At 46.1% G+C, this 18,497-nt stretch overlaps 1 protein-coding gene across 1 annotated transcript in view; it reads left to right on the forward strand.

The window, feature by feature from the left end:
- Positions 1-16,531, forward strand: part of FH (fumarate hydratase) — a 176,104-nt gene extending 159,573 nt beyond the window's left edge. Inside the window, exons 9-10 of the mRNA XM_063917732.1 lie at positions 2,781-2,934; positions 16,317-16,531. Coding sequence (XP_063773802.1) covers positions 2,781-2,934; positions 16,317-16,459 — 297 coding nt within the window. The 3' untranslated portion in view covers positions 16,460-16,531. The remainder of the gene's footprint in view (positions 1-2,780; positions 2,935-16,316) is intronic.
- The last annotated feature ends 1,966 nt before the right edge of the window (positions 16,532-18,497 follow it).

Raw genomic sequence — 18,497 nt, forward strand, 5'->3', positions numbered from 1 at the left:
CAAGTCATACACTACAATATAACATAGACTACCTAACCAGATAACTACACAGGAAATACAATACAATACAATTATGTTTTAAGGGAAAATAAGAGAGAAAGAGGAGAAGAGAGAGAGAGAGAGAAATGGCCCACAATAACAGTAAGAACAATATGGTTGCGGAGAAACACTTACGCACAAGGGGAAACGATCGCATGCGCCTCTGGACATCCAGCTCCCGATTTTCAGCAATGATAACCGTTGAAGAGTGAGCTGGATGTGATCGGCTTGTCTATTTATGCCCCACACACAATACAATTCAATGGTCCCTACAATCTCATTGTTCATTGGACACAGGAATTCCTCCTCGCACTATAACAAAAGGTCATAGGTTGATTCATACAGGTGGGCTGTGACGATTTCCAACAGCTCAGGTGGGAGGGAAACTGGGTTTCCCGCCGCATGGCTAAGTAAGAGCAAATAATAGTAAATGGACATAAACTTCTTATGTCCATAACTATTCGCACGAGCGATTAATCCGCTCCAAACCAACACCGGAATATTGCTAATTAAATACTCTTCCGATGGGTACTAAACACCACTGTATGACTCCTGTTAGACCCTTCGTACAATACAAAGAGGGATCCCCCTGTCCAGGAACATGCTATATTAACTAAACTTTCAGAATCTATCAAAGGGACCATGATCTACAAAATACATTATATAGTTAAAATATGTAACGATTGAGTCGCACGCTACGATCACATAAACTCTACCGTAAATACGCATACCGTGCGCCTGCGGGTGCCCGCGACTGTGAGTATGCGCACGCACGGGAGAGCGTACGCATGCGCAGTGCGGACGTGTATGAGGTGCAAATATGGCAGTGTGTATAGAGATATTTTTCTGACTTTGACACTCCCCACCCTGTTTTTTTTCTGTACACCCCCCCCCCCCCCCCCCTTTTTTTTCTTTTTGCATTCGATATAAAATCCAATAAAAAGTATTGATGTTAAAAAAAAAAAAAAGAATCCATAGTTGGAGCAAATGACTTCACTTGTGATCCTGTGAGGAGACCTGGAAAACGTGAACTGCTGGTAGCTCTCGAGTACCAGGGTTGGCTGCCCCTGGTCTAAACATTGCCATCGTATTTGGAAGAAATAGGTCTCTTTGTGTGAAAGCAGACCATATTCTGCGGTGGAATTTCATCTGGGACGTTTCCTGCTTTTTCTGCAGTTGGGAGTTGACGTGGGCTACGTGCCTAGGCTCCATTAAAGTTCAGATTTCAGCCTTGTCTATTTTCTTTCAGAAACAATTGGCTTCTCTCCCTGAGGTCCAGACATTCTTAAAAGGTGTAATGCACTTACAGCCTCCCTTTGTGCCTCCTACAGCACCTTGGGATTTCAATTTCGCACTGCAGTTCCTTCAATCGGACTGGTTTGAACCGTTGCAGGAGGTAGATGTAAAGTACCTTACGTGGAAGACCGTCACACTGTTGGCCTTGGCTTCAACAAGATGTGTGTCGGAGATGGGGGTGTTGTCTCATAAGAGCCCCTACTTAATTTTCCATGAGGACAGAGCTGATCTCAGGACTCATCAGCAATTTCTTCCTAAGTTGGTATCCGTGTTTCACATCAACCGACCTATTGTGGTTACGGATGTCTCTGCTACTTCAAAGTCTTTGGATGTCGTAAGGGCTTTGAATGTCTATGTGAAGAGAACAGCTCATCACAGAAAATCGGACTCGCTGTTCGTTGTTTATGATTCCAATAAAATTAGTTGTCCTGCTTCGAAGCAGTCCGTTGCACACTGGATCAGGCTTACTTTCCAGCATGCTTATTCCACGGTAGGTTTGCCGATTCTGAAATCTATTCAAGCCCACTCTACTAGGTCGGTGGGTTCCTCTTTGGCGACAGCCTGGGGTGTTTCGGTTGTACAGCTCTGCCGAGCAGCTACTTGGTTGGGTTTGAACATGTTTGCCAAGATTTACAAGTTCAATTCTTTGGCCTCTGAGGACCTTCAGTTTGGTCAATCAGTTCTGCAGGAACCTCAGCACTCTCCCACCTGGTTTGGGAGCTTTGGTACTTCCCCATGGTACTAAATGGATTCCCAGTATCCCCTAGGACGTAAGAGAAATAGGATTTTAATTACCTACCTGTAAATCCTTTTCTCGTAGTCCGTAGGGGATACTGGGCACCCGCCCGGTGCTTCGTTCATCCTACTCTGTTACTTAGTTAAGTAATGCTGTTTGGTTCAGCTGTTGCTGTCCCTGGTTAGCATGGCTTTCCTTTTCTTCTGGTTGTGCTTGTTCGATTTCTCACCACTTTCCTTTTCTATAACCTTCTCTCAAAGTATGTCCATCTCCTCGGGCACAGTTTCCTAAACCGAGTCTGATAGGAGGGGTGTAGAGGGAGGAGCCAGCACACACAATCAAACTTCTATAGTGCCTGTGGCTCCTAGTGTACCCGTCTATACCACATGGTACTACTAAATAGATTCCCAGTATCCCCTACGGACTACGAGAAATGGATTTACCGATAGGTAATTAAAATCCTATTTTTTTTATTCCTAAAATTTGTACTTTTATTTATCAGGTTATCCATGTCTTCCCTCTACATTCCACAATTTCATTTTTAATAGTGATTGTATGCTGGCATTGTGGCTGTTGCTGCTTAAGTGTAGTGAAATCCCTGTGCAGGTCCCTCCTGTCTATATCCAGTCTCCCTTGATGATGTATTTTTCTGCTGTTTTGGATGTCTCTCTTCTGTATATTTTATTTTATGTTTTTGTTTTATTTTTAGATCAAAAATATTCTGAACTCAATCAGGCTAATAGGTGATGCATCGGTTTCTTTTACTGATAATTGTGTTGTTGGAATTCAAGCAAATACTGAAAGAATCAATAAATTGATGAGTGAATCATTAATGCTTGTAACTGCTCTCAACCCTCACATAGGTAAGAACTTTTATTCAAATGAATGGGTATTTTTAGAATATAGCATAAGAAACTAATGAGAAAAGATCTAAACTGAATTAATTAATTATTAATGTACTTATATTTCTCTGACGTCCTAGTGGATGCTGGGAACTCCGTAAGGACCATGGGGAATAGACGGGCTCCGCAGGAGACTGGGCACTCTAAAGAAAAGATTAGGTACTATCTGGTGTGCACTGGCTCCTCCCTCTATGCCCCTCCTCCAGACCTCAGAATCTGTGCCCGGCCAGAGCTGGGTGCTCCTAGTGGGCTCTCCTGAGCTTACTAGTAAAGAAAATATTTTTTAGGTTTTTTATTTTCAGTGAGCTTCTGCTGGCAACAGACTCACTGCTACGTGGGACTAAGGGGAGAGAAGCAAACCTACCTGCTTGCAGCTAGCTTGTGCTTCTTAGGCTACTGGACACCATTAGCTCCAGAGGGTTCGAACACAGGCACCTGTCCTCGATCGTCCGTTCCCGGAGCCGCGCCGCCATCCCCCTTGCAGAGCCAGAAGAACAGAAGCTTGAAGACGACGAAATCGGCGGCTGAAGACTCCTGTCTTCATTAAGGTAGCGCACAGCACCGCAGCTGTGCGCCATTGCTCCCAGCACACTTACACACTCCGGTCACTGTAGGGTGCAGGGCGCTGGGGGGGGACGCCCTGGGCTGCAATTGAAGTACCTTTGGCATAAAAATACATATATACAGCCTGGCACTGTATATATGTAAAAACCCCGCCATTTTTTTTACACAGAAAGCGGGATAGAAGCCCGCCACTGAGGGGGCGGGGCCTTCTTCCTCAGCACACCAGCGCCACTTTCTCTTCACAGCTCCGCTGGAAGCAGCTCCCCAGGCTCTCCCCTGCAGTATCCAGGTACAAGACGGGTTAAAAAGAGAGGGGGGGCACATAAATTTAGGCGCAAATAAGACATATAAAGCAGCTATTGGGTAAATCACTTATTATCAGTGTAAATCCCTGTGTTATATAGCGCTGTGGTGTGTGCTGGCATACTCTCTCTCTGTCTCCCCAAAGGACTTTGTGGGGTCCTGTCCTCAGTCTGAGCATTCCCTGTGTGTGTGCGGTGTGTCGGTACGGCTGTGTTGACATGTTTGATGAAGAAGGTTACGTGGAGGCGGAGCAAGGGCAGATAAGTGTGGTGTCGCCCCCGTCGGGGCCGACACCTGATTGGATGGATATGTGGAATGTCTTAAATGACAATGTAAACTCCTTACATAAAAGGTTTGATGACGCTGCAGCCTTGGGACAGCCGGGGTCTCAGCCCGCGCCTGCCCAGGCGACTCAGAAACTGTCAGGGGCTCATAAACGCCCTCTATCTCAGATGGTTGACACAGATGTCGACACGGAGTCCGACTCCAGTGTCGACGATGATGAGGCACATTTACAGTCTAAAATGACCAAGGCCATCCGATACATGATTATTGCAATGAAAGATGTATTACACATTTCTGAGATTAACCCTGTTAATACCAAGAGGGTTTATATGTTTGGGGAGAAAAAGCAGCCAGTGACTTTTCCCCCATCTGATGAATTAAATGAATTGTGTGAAGAAGCGTGGAGTTCCCCTGATAAGAAATTAGTGATTTCTAAGAGGTTACTGATGGCGTACACTTTCCCGCCGACAGACAGGTTACGCTGGGAAACATCCCCTAGGGTGGACAAGGCGCTGACACGCTTATCTAAAAAGGTGGCCCTGCCGTCTCAGGATACGGCCGCCCTAAAGGAGCCTGCGGATAGAAAGCTATCCTGAAGTCAGTGTATACACACTCTGGTACTCTACTGAGACCTGCTATTGCTTCAGCCTAGATGTGTAGTGCTGTAGCAGCGTGGACAGATACTCTGTTAGACAACATAGATTCCCTCGACAGAAATACTGGGAAGGGGTTACTATTCCGCAATGTTTGTGGTACCGAAACCGGACGGTTCGGTGAGATCCATTCTGAATTTAAAATCCTTGAACACTTATATAAAGAAATTCAAGTTTAAAATGGAATCGCTCAGAGCGGTTATTGCAAGCCTGGAAGAGGGGGATTTTATGGTGTCGCTGGACATCAAAGATGCTTACTTGCATGTCCCCATTTACCCACTTGACCAGGAGTACCTCAGATTTGTGGTACAGGACTGTCATTACCAATTCCAGACGTTGCCGTTTGGCCTGTCCACAGCACAGAGAATATTTACCAAGGTAATGGCCGAAATGATGATACTCCTTCGGCAGAAGGGAGTTATAATTATCCCGTACTTGGACGATCTCCTCATAAAGGCGAGGTCCAGGGAGCAGTTGTTGATCAGCGTAGCACTCTCTCAGGAAGTGTTGCAACAGCACGGCTGGATTCTGAATGTTCCAAAGTCGCAGCTGATTCCTACGACGCGTCTGCTTTTCCTGGGCATGATTCTGGACACAGAACAGAAGAAGGTGTTTCTCCCGGTGGGGAAGGCCCAGGTATTAGCATCTCTGGTCAGGGACCTCCTGAAACCAAAACAGGTATCGGTGCATCACTGCACGCGAGTCCTGGGAAAGATGGTGGCTTCATACGAAGCCATTCCCTTCGGCAGGTTCCATGCAAGGATCTTTCAGTGGGATCTGTTGGACAAGTGGTCCGGATCGCATCTTCAGATGCATCGGCTGATCACCCTGTCCCCGAGGGCCAGGGTGTCTCTTCTGTGGTGGCTGCAGAGTGCTCACCTTCTCGAGGGCCGCAGGTTCGGCATACAGGACTGGGTCCTGGTGACCACGGATGCAAGCCTCCGAGGATGGGGAGCAGTCACTCAGGGAAGAAACTTCCAAGGGCTGTGGTCAAGTCTGGAGACTTCTCTACACATAAATATACTGGAATTAAGGGCCATTTACAACGCCCTGAGTCAAGCAGAGCCCCTGCTTCAAAACCGGCCAGTGCTGATTCAGTCAGACAACATCACGGCGGTCGCCCATGTAAACCGCCAGGGCGGCACAAGAAGCAGGATGGCAATGGCGGAAGCCACAAAGATTCTTCGATGGGCGGAGAATCACGTGCAAGCACTGTCAGCAGTGTTCATTCCGGGAGTGGACAACTGGGAAGCAGACTTCCTCAGCAGACACGACCTCCACCCGGGAGAGTGGGGACTTCATCAAGTAGTCTTCCAACTGATTGCAAACCGATGGGAACTGCCACAGGTGGACATGATGGCGTCCCGCCTCAACAAAAAGCTAAAAAGATATTGCGCCAGGTCAAGGGACCCTCAGGCGATAGCTGTGGACGCCCTAGTGACACCGTGGGTGTACCAGTCGGTATATGTGTTTCCTCCTCTTCCTCTCATACCCAAGGTACTGAGAATAGTAAGAAAGAGAGGAATAAGAACAATACTCATTGTTCCGGACTGGCCAAGAAGGACTTGGTACCCGGAACTGCAAGAAATGCGCACAGAGGACCCATGGCCTCTGCCTCTCAGACAGGACCTGCTGCAACAAGGGCCCTGTCTGTTCCAAGACTTACCGCGGCTGCGTTTGACGGCATGGCGGTTGAACGCCGGATCCTAGCGGAAAAAGGCATTCCGGATGACGTTATTCCTACGCTGATAAAAGCTAGGAAAGACGTGACCGCAAAGCATTATCACCGTATATGGCGGAAATATGTAGCTTGGTGTGTGGCCAGGAAGGCCCCTACAGAGGAATTCCAACTGGGTCGTTTCCTGCACTTCCTACAGTCAGGGGTGACTATGGGCCTAAAATTGGGGTCCATAAAGGTCCAGATTTCGTCCCTATCCATTTTCTTTCAAAAAGAACTGGCTTCACTGCCTGAGGTTCAGACATTTGTTAAGGGAGTGCTGCATATTCAGCCCCCTTTTGTGCCACCAGTGGCACCCTGGGATTTTAACGTTGTGTTGGATTTCCTGAAATCCCACTGGTTTGAGCCACTTAAGACCGTGGAACTAAAGTATCTCACGTGGAAAGTGGTCATGCTGTTGGCCTTAGCATCGGTTAGGCGTGTGTCGGAATTGGCGGCTTTGTCGTGTAAAAGCCCATATCTGATCTTCCATATGGACAGGGCAGAATTGAGGACTCGTCCCCAATTTCTCCCAAAGGTGGTGTCATCGTTTCATTTGAATCAACCTATTGTGGTGCATGCGGCTACTCGGGACTTGGAGGACTCCAAGTTGCTGGACGTAGTCAGGGCTTTGAAAATATATGTTTCCAGAACAGCTGGAGTCGGGAAGACTGACTCGTTGTTTATCTTGCATGCACCCAACAAGCTGGGTTCTCCTGCTTCAAAGCAAACTATTGCTCGCTGGATCTGTAGCACGATTCAGCAGGCTCATTCTGCGGCTGGATTGCCGCATCCAAAATCAGTAAAAGCCCATTCCACAAGGAAGGTGGGCTCTTCTTGGGCGGCTGCCCGAGGGGTCTCGGCTTTACAGCTTTGCCGAGCGGCTACTTGGTCGGGTTCAAACACATTTGCAAAGTTCTACAAGTTTGATACCCTGGCTGAGGAGGACTTTGTGTTTGCTCATTCGGTGCTGCAGAGTCATCCGCACTCTCCCACCCGTTTGGGAGCTTTGGTATAATCCCCATGGTCCTTACGGAGTTCCCAGCATCCACTAGGACGTCAGAGAAAATAAGAATTTACTCACCGGTAATTCTATTTCTCGTAGTCCGTAGTGGATGCTGGGCGCCCGTCCCAAGTGCGGACTTTCTGCAATACGTGTATATAGTTATTGCTTAACTAAGGGTTATTGTTGTGAGCCATCCGTTGAGTGAGGCTCAGTTGTTGTTCATACTGTTAACTGGGTAAGGTTATCACAAGTTGCACGGTGTGATTGGTGTGGCTGGTATGAGTCTTACCCTGGATTCAAAATTTCCTTTCCTTGTAATGTCAGCTCTTCCGGGCACAGTTTCCCTAACTGAGGTCTGGAGGAGGGGCATAGAGGGAGGAGCCAGTGCACACCAGATAGTACCTAATCTTTTCTTTAGAGTGCCCAGTCTCCTGCGGAGCCCGTCTATTCCCCATGGTCCTTACGGAGTTCCCAACATCCACTACGTACTACGAGAAATAGAGTTACCGGTGAGTAAATTCTTATTATTTTTCCTACCACTTTTACTCAACTGCAGAAACTGTACAAATGCACGTTATGTTAAACACTTATCCTCAATAATCCATGTGGTGTAAGACGTCCGGTGCAAGTGTCCTTCATGGATGCTTTTACAGCACCTTGGTCCTTCCATTAGGTATACTTCTTTCGACCTCTGTCCATGCTGACAAGAGTGGTCCGCATTTAAAGCGAGTAGATCTGCCAGTCATTCTCATACCCCTAATTTGGCCCTCCAGGAAATTCTGGCCGAGCCTCATTGACACATTCCTCTCCTGCAAATAGGATAAAACAGGAAAGATAATTGCCCCCACTGATGAATAGTGTCACCCGACACTACAAGAACATTTAAATATCAAAAGAGAGTCAACACTGGGTCCAGAGGCGCTACAGATAACCAATATAGCTTGGAGTCTTCAGAAGATACAACAGATTTCCCCTGATCAATGTGCTTCAGCAAATATGCTGGGGGGAAAACAAAGAAAACATGCAATTGTGTAATACTGTATATTCCCAAGTGAGGAATAATATGATCTCAAATTTAATGGAGTCTGTACGTGAGAGAGTAGTCTACTCAATATAGCAGACTCAAACACATATGAAGGTCTCAAAATCCATAGGTTAAATATAGTATTAAAGGCACTATACTGGAAACTACTGAGGAGGAAAGGGATCTAGGAGTCACTATTTCAGGTGACTTAAAGGCAGGTAAGCAATGTAACAAAGCAATGAGGAAGGCTAGTCAGATGCTTGGCTGCACTGGGAGAGGAATCGGTAGCAGAAAGAAGTAATAATGCCACTGTATAGGTCATTGGTACGGCCTCATCTAGAATACTGTGTTCAATTCTGAAAGCCATATCTTCAAAAGTATATTAATACATTAGAGAGTGTACAAAGAAGGGCAACTAAAATGGTGCATGGCCTACATCACAAAACATACCCAGAAAGAGTAAATAATCTCAATGTGTATAGTTTGTAGCATGGAAGGGAAAGGGGGGACATGATAGAAACTTTCAAATATATCAAGGGTTTTAACAAAGTCCAGGAGGGAAACATTCTCCAAATGAAGAGAAGCAATAGGTTCAGGGGAAATTTGAGGAAAAATTACTTCAGACTGTAGTGGAGGAGTGGAATATCCTCCTATCAGAGGTGGTAGAGCTAAGACAGTAGAGCAATTTAAACATGCATGGGATAGACATAAGGATATCATTACAAAGATAAAAATATGGTTAAAAAAAAGGGGCAAACTAGATGGGTTAAGTGGTTCTTATCTGCCGTCAAATTCTATGTTTCTATGTCATGTCTTGTCAAATGCAGGTCCCATTATTTTTTTTTTCTTTACTTTGTCCATATTAGGCTCTCCAATGCGTATTCGGTAAACAGGAGAGAAAAGCTTAAAATAGTGTAATACAGTATTTTTCCAAGAATCCCAAAAACATGCCAAAAAAGTTAGATTGGACTCTCTCACCATGTGAGTTAGTCTACAATAGCCAGTAGGAAAACAAGATAGTGATATAATGTAAAACCATGCGTCCCCAGAGCTAAACATCCGCCAGTCAGGTCAGGTCCAATTACTCCTAAGGTCTTCTCGCCAATGCGTGTCAATACACAGGTGGTATCTTGAAGACATGAGGAGGATATGCCCCTTAGCTAGTATTTATACCTCTATACAGACTTTATTATTATTATTATTATTATTACATTTTATTTACAGGGTGCCACAAGTGTTTCGAAGCGCCATACAAAGGACCGTACAGGGAGACAAAACTTAGCATTACAGTAAATAAATAACAAAAATAGAGTAAAGGTAACAAAGAGCACCACAATTCTCAAAACATAATACAGCTTAGATGTAAGTAGCGAGGGAGTAAATGGGGCTGGCGGCCATAGATAGGGATGAGCCTTTACCAGCAGGAGAAAATGCGGGTAAAGATGGTCGCTAAGTAAGAGAGAACGGCGAGTGAAATGTGTTGAGAATAGGTCTTTGACAACAAGAGTAAAGAGGGCTTTGCTCTGAAAAGCTAACAATCTAGTGGGGAGGGGCGACAGACAGATGACATGAGGTGCGAGCAAGCGGGAAGAAGCGCGATGGCAGTATGTAAGCAAAGCAGAGATGTTCAAGGCATGGAGCAGGACTAGGATATGTATCGGAGGGGTACACTTTGATGAATAGGTGGGTTTTCAGTGCCCGTTTGAAGCTTTGCAAGGTCGGGGAGAGTCTAATGGAGCGGGTGAGCGCGTTCCACTGAAGGGGTGCAGCACGGGCTAAATCTTGAACTCGTGCATGGGAAGCAGTGACGAGTGCAGAAGAGAGGTGACGGTCATTGTAGTGGGCGGGAGGGAGTATGAAGGGAGAGTAGGTTGGAGATCTAGGGAGCAGTGGAATTAGAGATGGCCTTGTATGTGAGGGTGAGGGTGAGGAGTTTGGAGAGGATTCTGTAGGGGAATGGGAGCCAGTATAGATTTTGTCGAAGGGCAGATGTGGAGCGGTGGGAGAGGAAGATGAGTCTAGCTGCGGAGTTGAGGACAGATTGGAGGGGAGCGAGATGGGAGCAATTGAGGCCAGTGAGGAGAACATTGCAGTAGTCGAGTCGTGAGATGACCAGTGAGTGGATGATAAGTTTAGTTGCACTTTGGGAGAGAAATGGCCTGATGCAAGCAATGTTGTATAGCTGGAACTTACAGGATTGTGCCAGAACTTGGATGTGGGGTGCAAAGGAGAGGAAGGAGTCAAGAGTGACGCCCAGGGGAACGGGGGAGATGATGGTGTTGTCAACAGTGATAGATATATTGGTAGGGGGTGTTGCTCTGGCTGGGGGGGAAGAAAACGAGTTCAGTTTTATCCATGTTGAGCTTCAGAGAGCGCTCAGACATCCAGGAGGAGATGGCAGAGAGGCAGCTAGAGACCTGAGAGAGGACAGAGGGGAACAGATCAGGAGATGAGAGGTAGAGTTGTGTGTCATCTGCATAGAGGTGGTATTGAAGGCCAAAGGAGTTAATGAGCGCACCCAAGGAAGAGGTGTACAGGGAGAACAGAAGGGGGCCTAGGACAGAACCCTGAGGGACACCAACAGAAAGGATGGAAGTGTGTGAGGTGGTGTCGGAGGCAGACACGGAGAAGGAGCGGTTAGTGAGGCAAGAGGTAAACCAGTCAAGGACGGTGCTAGAGAGGCCAACGTTTTGGAGTGTGCGGAGGAGGAGAGGATGATCCACGGTGTCAAAGGCAGCAGAGAGGTCCAGAAGGATGAGCAGAGAGAAGTGGCCCTTGGATTTGGTCGAAAGCAGGTCATTGGTGACTTTCACCAGGGCAGTCTCAGTGGAGTGGAGTGAGCGAAAGCCAGATTGTATTGAATCAAGGATGGAGTTGTCAGAGAGGTAGCTTGTGAGACTGCTGTAGACCAGTTGTTCAAGTAGTGTGGAGGCGAATGGGAGAAGAGAGATGGGATGGTAGCTAGTGAGTGATGAATGGTCGAGTTGTTGTTTTTTTAGAATAAGTAAGACCAGAGCATGTTTGAATGGTGAGAGAAAGAAGCCGGTAGAGAGCGATAGGTTAAAGAGGTGAGCAAAGTGGAAGCAGGCAATGGGGGAGAGGGAGCAGAGAAGACTGGAGGGGCGGGGGTCCAAGGGGCAGGTTGAGGGGGGGGGGGGGAAGAGTTTAAGATGAGGGGGTGGACTTCATTGTCTAAGGTGGGATGGAAGCAGAACAGGGTGGGATAGATGGAGGGGAGGGATGATGGGAGCAGGGGGGCATCAGAGTGGTGACGGGAGGAGATGTCATTTTGGATTTCCTCAATTTTGGAGATGAAGAAGGAGGTAGTGGCAGTGAGGGAGGAGGGGGGCGTTGAAAGTTTCAAAGAGACAGCGTGGACTGGAGGACTGAGAAGAGATGAGTACTTGGAAAAAGGATTTCTTGGCGAGAGAAAGAGCAGAGCAGTAGGAGGAGAGAATAAACTTGAAATGGAGGAAGTCCGCCAGAGAGTGAGATCTCCTCCAGGAGCGTTCTGCGGAGAGTGAACATTTGTGTAGGAATCTTTTTCGTTTGGTGTGCCAGGGTTGGGGTTTGGAGCGGCGGAGGGGGACAGAGGAGAGGGCGGCCAGAGAGTCGAGAGCAGCGGTAAGGGAAGAGTTATAGAAGGAGGCTGCCTGGTTGGGACAAGTCATAGTGGAGAGAGGAAAGTCGCGAGGGAGGACAGGATAGCGGGGTTGAGAGAGCCAATATTGCGTTTGATGATGGTGGGTCTGGGCTTGGAGAGGAGAGGGGAAGATGAGAGGGTGAAAAAAAGCAGATGGTGGTCAGAGAGAAGGAATGAAGAGTTTGAGAAATCAGAGAGATCACATCGGTGGGCGAAGACCAGGTCGAGGGAGTGGCCGAGATTGTGAGTAGGGCTGGAGGTCCATTGAGAAAGTACAAGATGTTTAGTGGAAGTTGCATTAGTGATGTCGATAGGGATGTTAAAGTAACCGAGGATGATAGAGGGGAGGTCGGAGGAGAGAAAGTGGGGAAGCCAGCCAGCAAAGTTGTCAAGGAAAGGTGAACAGTGGCCAGTGTGGACGGTAGATCACTGCCACATGAAGGTGACTGGGATAGAAGAGGCGGATAGTGTGGACCTCAAAGGTGGAGAAGGTGAGGGAGCGCTGAGGTGGGATGACACGAAAAGGTGCAGTTTGGGGAGAGAAGGATGCCCACGACTCCACCCTGGCTGTCATCAGGTCTAACTGTGTGGGTGAAGGAGAGGCCTCCGTGAGAGGACAGCAGGGGGGGAGTTGGCGTCAGAGGAGGAGAGCCAGGTATCAGTGATGGCGAGAAGGTTAAAAGAGTGGGAGATGAAGAGGTCGTGGATAGTCAGCCTGTTACAGATTGATCTAGCATTCCAGAGTGCACAGGAGAAAGGAAGGGAAGGGACAGGGGAAATGGGGATCAGGTTGGCTGGGTTCTGAATGCGTGTGGGTGGTCTGGAAATGGGGTGGGGGGGGGAGGAGAAGTGACTTAGCAGTGAGGATTGGTATGGGACAGGATCGAGGAGCTATAATTCCAGTACAGACCTATTTCCAGACATGGAATTCCTAACATCTTATAAAAAGGTATATTTAATATATATAATCCAGTCCACAATAGCCCATTTCTGTTGTTCACAATCCCCATAAAGTATTAAACAAGTCCTGAGTGTTCTTGCCCACCTTTGCCGCACTTCCTACAGTGCGCGAAAGTCGTGGTCCGCTGTTTGCATTCCGCCTGCGTTCCAGTGGTGAGTCACTTATGGTGACATATATCCAGTTTAGCAATGCCTGGAATCAAATGCTGATAGTGTGTCTGACTCAGCTGAACATGGTGTCTCTCAGCACCTGCCATTTTGGAGAGGACTGAATATGTACTGTAGATCGGTGAAACAGCCATTTTTGTGGAGTACAATCAGAAGACTCCAAAGCATAAATAAGAATGTCATTAGTATTAAAATTAATAACACCTCTGTATAGACGCAGCACATATCAATTTACATAATAACAGAACAGAATAAAAACTCGGGCCCATATCTGCACCCCGGTTTGCATCAGCTGGCTTTGATAGCATGGTACTTGAGGGCCAGATCTTGATTGCTTGCAGGTTTTATAGACAGGCAGTTAGTACCATGTGTCAAGGCTCATAAACTCCAGGATCTACAATCATGTATGGAGTATTTATATTCTTTAGTGTTAGTGGCAGGGTATCTTGGCTGCCCTTTTTCGATTTCCAAGGCTTTTGTAATTTCTATAGGTGGAGATGAGTAAGGGCCTTCACCTTTCTTCCTTGAAGAGTCTGATATTGGCACTGTCTGATTCTTCCAAAAATGTTTGTCAGTCATCCTGGAAGTGCAGACCTTCTTGCAAGGGGTGATCCATACCCAACCTCCTTATGTCTCTCATACTTCTCCTTGGGATCTCAGTTTGGTATTTTAGACTCATTAGAAGGTTCCCCTTTCAGCACCTTGAGTTAGAGGAACTGCGTTTTTTTACTTTGATGGTGGCTTGCATCCTGGTCGCCAGGTGGGTGTTAGAATTGGCTACCTTTATTCTGTAAGTTCCCCTTCATGATCTTTCATTCTGATAGGGTGGTCTTTCGTACTAAACTGTTTTTCCACCTGATGGTGGTTAAGATTTCATTTGAATTCAAAATGTTGTCTTCCCAACTTTCCCGATGTTGACCTAGTCTCCTGGGTAGGTCATGCTATATATTTTGGATGTGGGTGCATGCCTTATGGATTTAGCTTGAACATAAATTCTCCATCTGTGTATAGATAGTCTTTTGGTCCTGGTTGAAGTGCCAAAATATGGCTGGCCAGCCTCTAAGCCAGGCATTTTCAACCACGGTCCTCAAGGCACACCAACAATGCAGGTTTTAGTGATATCCAGGCTGCAGCACAGATGGTTAAATCAAAATAACTGAGCTACTAATTAAGTCACCTGTGCTGGAGCCTGGATATCACTAAAACCTGCATTGTTGGTGTGCCTTGAAGACCGTGGTTGGGAATGCCTGCTCTAAGCACTCCATTGCTACGTGGATCTCTGCTACAATACACCAAGTGTCACTGTCCTCTGATAGGCCATATCGGACTCCCTTCTGGCTCATTCTTCTCAAGCTCTAGGCATTTCCTGAACGGACCGGCACCTTGGTGGAACAATTGTGCAGTTCAATTACATGGTCTTCTGTACATACATTTACTTAGTTTTACAAGTTCCATAAATTTGGAGGCTTGTGATGCCATTAAGTTGCCTACTCCTTTTGCCAGCCCCTCTAATCCAGATTCTGAAGTGTCCCTCCAGATGGATTGAGAGATATATTTTTCGGTTTGTACAAAATCCTCTTTAAAGGTGTAGGGTAACCTTTAAAATATTTTCCACACGTTTGGCTTGGTTTGTTATGATACAACTTTGATATATTAAAATTGCTACTTTATAATGAAGAGCTTCGTACTGTTAATAGGTAAAAACAGTTTTCACAGATTTATTTACTGTAATTACATGATGCAGTATGGAAAATATAAGCCAGAACAGCAAGATTTTACGTTTTTATTTTTTTAACGGTCTAGGGGAATTAAAGTCAAATATCCACATTTTCCTTAAATAACACTAATGTGAATTGATGGTTCTAAGGTTACGTAGTAACATAATCAGTGAGGTTAAAAAAAAATACGAGTTTATCAAGGTCACCCTTTCTTTATTATCTAATCTGCACACCAAATAAATGACCTTTTAAATGAATCCATGTTTAACTTTCTGCTCAAATTACACATACATTTTCTAGATGTGCACGCACACATACTATGACAAAATATGCTGCATGTTTAGTTGGTATGTATCTGGGCACTTAGCTACTCCCTTGCGACTCATATGGTGCTAAGGACAAAGGGAGGCATTGGGACAATTTAGTGCAGAAAGGGTGACTTTCTTCTGTCCAGAAAGATTCATCGAGGAGCCAAACTTTTTGCTCAACGTTATTAAAGAAAAAGTTGTTACACAAAATGGGTATGTTTAGTATGGGGGAATTATATAATCTAGCCTCCATGCTGACATATGAGCTGCTGATTCTGGTTAGCATACACACTTACTGATTTTGGCCGCTCAATGTGTCTTCAGTGACTTTACAACTGGAGGGGCATTTGAATTTTCCCAACCAGCTGAGATGTCCGTCACCGACAGTCGCTGCCTAAAGTGTGCAGGCAGCAGACTGGTCGCCTGTACACACAGCAAGATGCAACGATTACTCGGACATCGGCTATGCTGCAGGGCTGAAGCGATAAGACCTATCCAGTGTGTGTGTGTGTATACCCTGCCGATCTGCAAACAAACAAACGATATATTGTCCAGTGCCGTAACCAGCATTATCCAGATCTGTGGGTCAATATTCAGAAACAAGACCCCACTTGCAATGACCACTCTATACTGAAATTTTGCATTTACGCTACTGCATCACTGTGCACAGGACATCTTTCAGGTGGCATAGCAGGAAGTATGCAACATGACATAAATAACGGGTCTCCGTTTGAAAAGCATTTAACAGTGTGTTGTTTTCCAAGTATTTCTCCCTTTTTTATATAAGAGGATGTATGTAAATCAATTTCAATATTGAATGACCTTGTATAATAGATATTTATTATTTAACTTTTGACCATTTTATTTTTATTACTAACATTATATTTTGTTTTATGTAATCTATATATCCGTTATAGCTAGCTGCAATAAATTCCTGACGTACATTTTAAAATATAAAAATGCCATACTTATATATGTTTATTTCTCATCACAGGATATGATAAAGCAGCAAAGATTGCCAAAATAGCTCACAAGGAAGGTTCTACATTAAAGGAGACTGCGATTAAACTTGGAATTCTTACATCAGAGCAGTTTGACCAATGGGTTAGGCCAGAAGACATGCTGGGTCCAAAATAATCTGAACTGTACATTTCAAACGCAAAATACTTTGTCTGTCTATGTAAATAAAAAAATAAATGACCTCTGTAATCCCAGTGTAATGTATATATTTTCTTTTTACTTTTTGCCTTTTTATGAAAGTATGATTATAAACATCTTGTGAGCACACTATATTCACAAGAAACATGATCTGCTTGGTTATTTGTCTGTAGCTGTTGTGCCAGGATCTGTTTCTGTCTCGTCTGGTCATTCCCACGAGTTATCCGTCCAGTCCCTCCTGCTTATGTGTTCTCCAGTGACAGTCTTGGCTTCTTAGTGGCAGTTGGCAAACCTTAAGCGGGAAGTATGTGCCTGTACAGATTTGTCTTCATCTAGCCTCAATACGCTATGCACCGCAAGATGCCTGGCATGAGCCCGTAGTTCCCGTGCAACTCTGCTAACATTGGGAGTCACTTTTGTGCCAAAAATGCATCTTCTTTGCATCACAAAACACTGTAACATAGCCGCATATCCTTTTAATCAGCAGTCTGCTTCTGCATCTTATTCACATAGCAATGCGAATAAGACTCATTTTCAGGGAAAAATTGCACAAAAATATGCCCCGCTTTAGTAAATATGCTGACGTCTACTCACGTCCAGAAGGGCTAGAAGTGACTGCAGCAATGATGGGAGAGTTCTTATCTATTTGATTATTTCTCTGACGTCCTAAGTGGATGCTGGGACTCCGTAAGGACCATGGGGAATAGCGGCTCCGCAGGAGACTGGGTACAACTAAAGAAAGCTTTAGGACTACCTGGTGTGCACTGGCTCCTCCCACTATGACCCTCCTCCAGACCTCAGTTAGAATCTTGTGCCCGGCTGAGCTGGATGCACACTAGGGGCTCTCCTGAGCTCCTAGAAAGAAAGTATATTTTAGGTTTTTTTATTTTACAGTGAGATCTGCTGGCAACAGACTCACTGCAGCGAGGGACTAAGGGGAGAAGAAGCGAACCTACCTGACTGGAGATAGTTTGGGCTTCTTAGGCTACTGGACACCATTAGCTCCAGAGGGATCGAACACAGGACCCGACCTCGATCGTTCGGTCCCGGAGCCGCGCCACCGTCCCCCTTACAGAGCCAGAAGCAAGAGGTGGTCCGGAAAATCGGCGGCAGAAGACCTCGGTCTTCAACAAGGTAGCGCACAGCACTGCAGCTGTGCACCATTGCTCCTCATGCACACCTCACACTCCGGTCACTGATGGGTGCTGGGGGGGGCGCCCTGAGCAGCAATATAAACACCTTGGCTGGCAAATCTTCACAATATATAGTCCCAGGGCTTTATATGTGATAAATTACCCCTGCCAGAATTCCAGAAAAAAGCGGGAGAAAAGTCAGCCGAAAAAGGGGCGGGGCTAACTCCCTCAGCACACTGGCGCCATTTTTTCTTCACAGTGCAGCTGGAAGACAGCTCCCCAGGCTCTCCCCTGTAGTTTTCAGGCTCAAAGGGTTAAAAAGAGAGGGGGGGCACTAAATTTAGGCACAATATGTGTATACAAGCAGCTATTGGGGGAAAAATCACTCGGTTTTAGTGTTAATCCCTGCATTATATAGCGCTCTGGTGTGTGCTGGCATACTTTCTCTCTGTCTCCCCAAAGGACTTTGTGGGGTCCTGTCCTCAGTCAGAGCATTCCCTGTGTTTGTGTGCGGTGTGTCGGTACGGCTGTGTCGACATGTTGGATGAGGAAGGTTACGTGGAGGCGGAGCAGAGGCCGATATATGGGATGTCGCCCCCTATGGGGCCGACATCAGAGTGGATGGATAGGTGGAAGGTATTAACCGACAATGTCAACTCCTTACATGAAAGGCTGGATGACGTAACAGCTGTGGGACAGCCGGCTTCTCAGCCCGCGCCTGCCCAGGCGTCTCAAAGGCCATCAGGGGCTCAAAAAACGCCCGTTACCTCAGATGGCAGACACAGATGTCGACACGGAGTCTGACTCCAGTGTCGACGAGATTGAGACATATACACATTCCACTAGGAACATCCGTTGCATGATCTCTGCAATGAAAAATGTGT

Source organism: Pseudophryne corroboree, chromosome 4 (assembly GCF_028390025.1).
Source record: "Pseudophryne corroboree isolate aPseCor3 chromosome 4, aPseCor3.hap2, whole genome shotgun sequence".
Lineage (NCBI taxonomy): Eukaryota > Metazoa > Chordata > Amphibia > Anura > Myobatrachidae > Pseudophryne > Pseudophryne corroboree.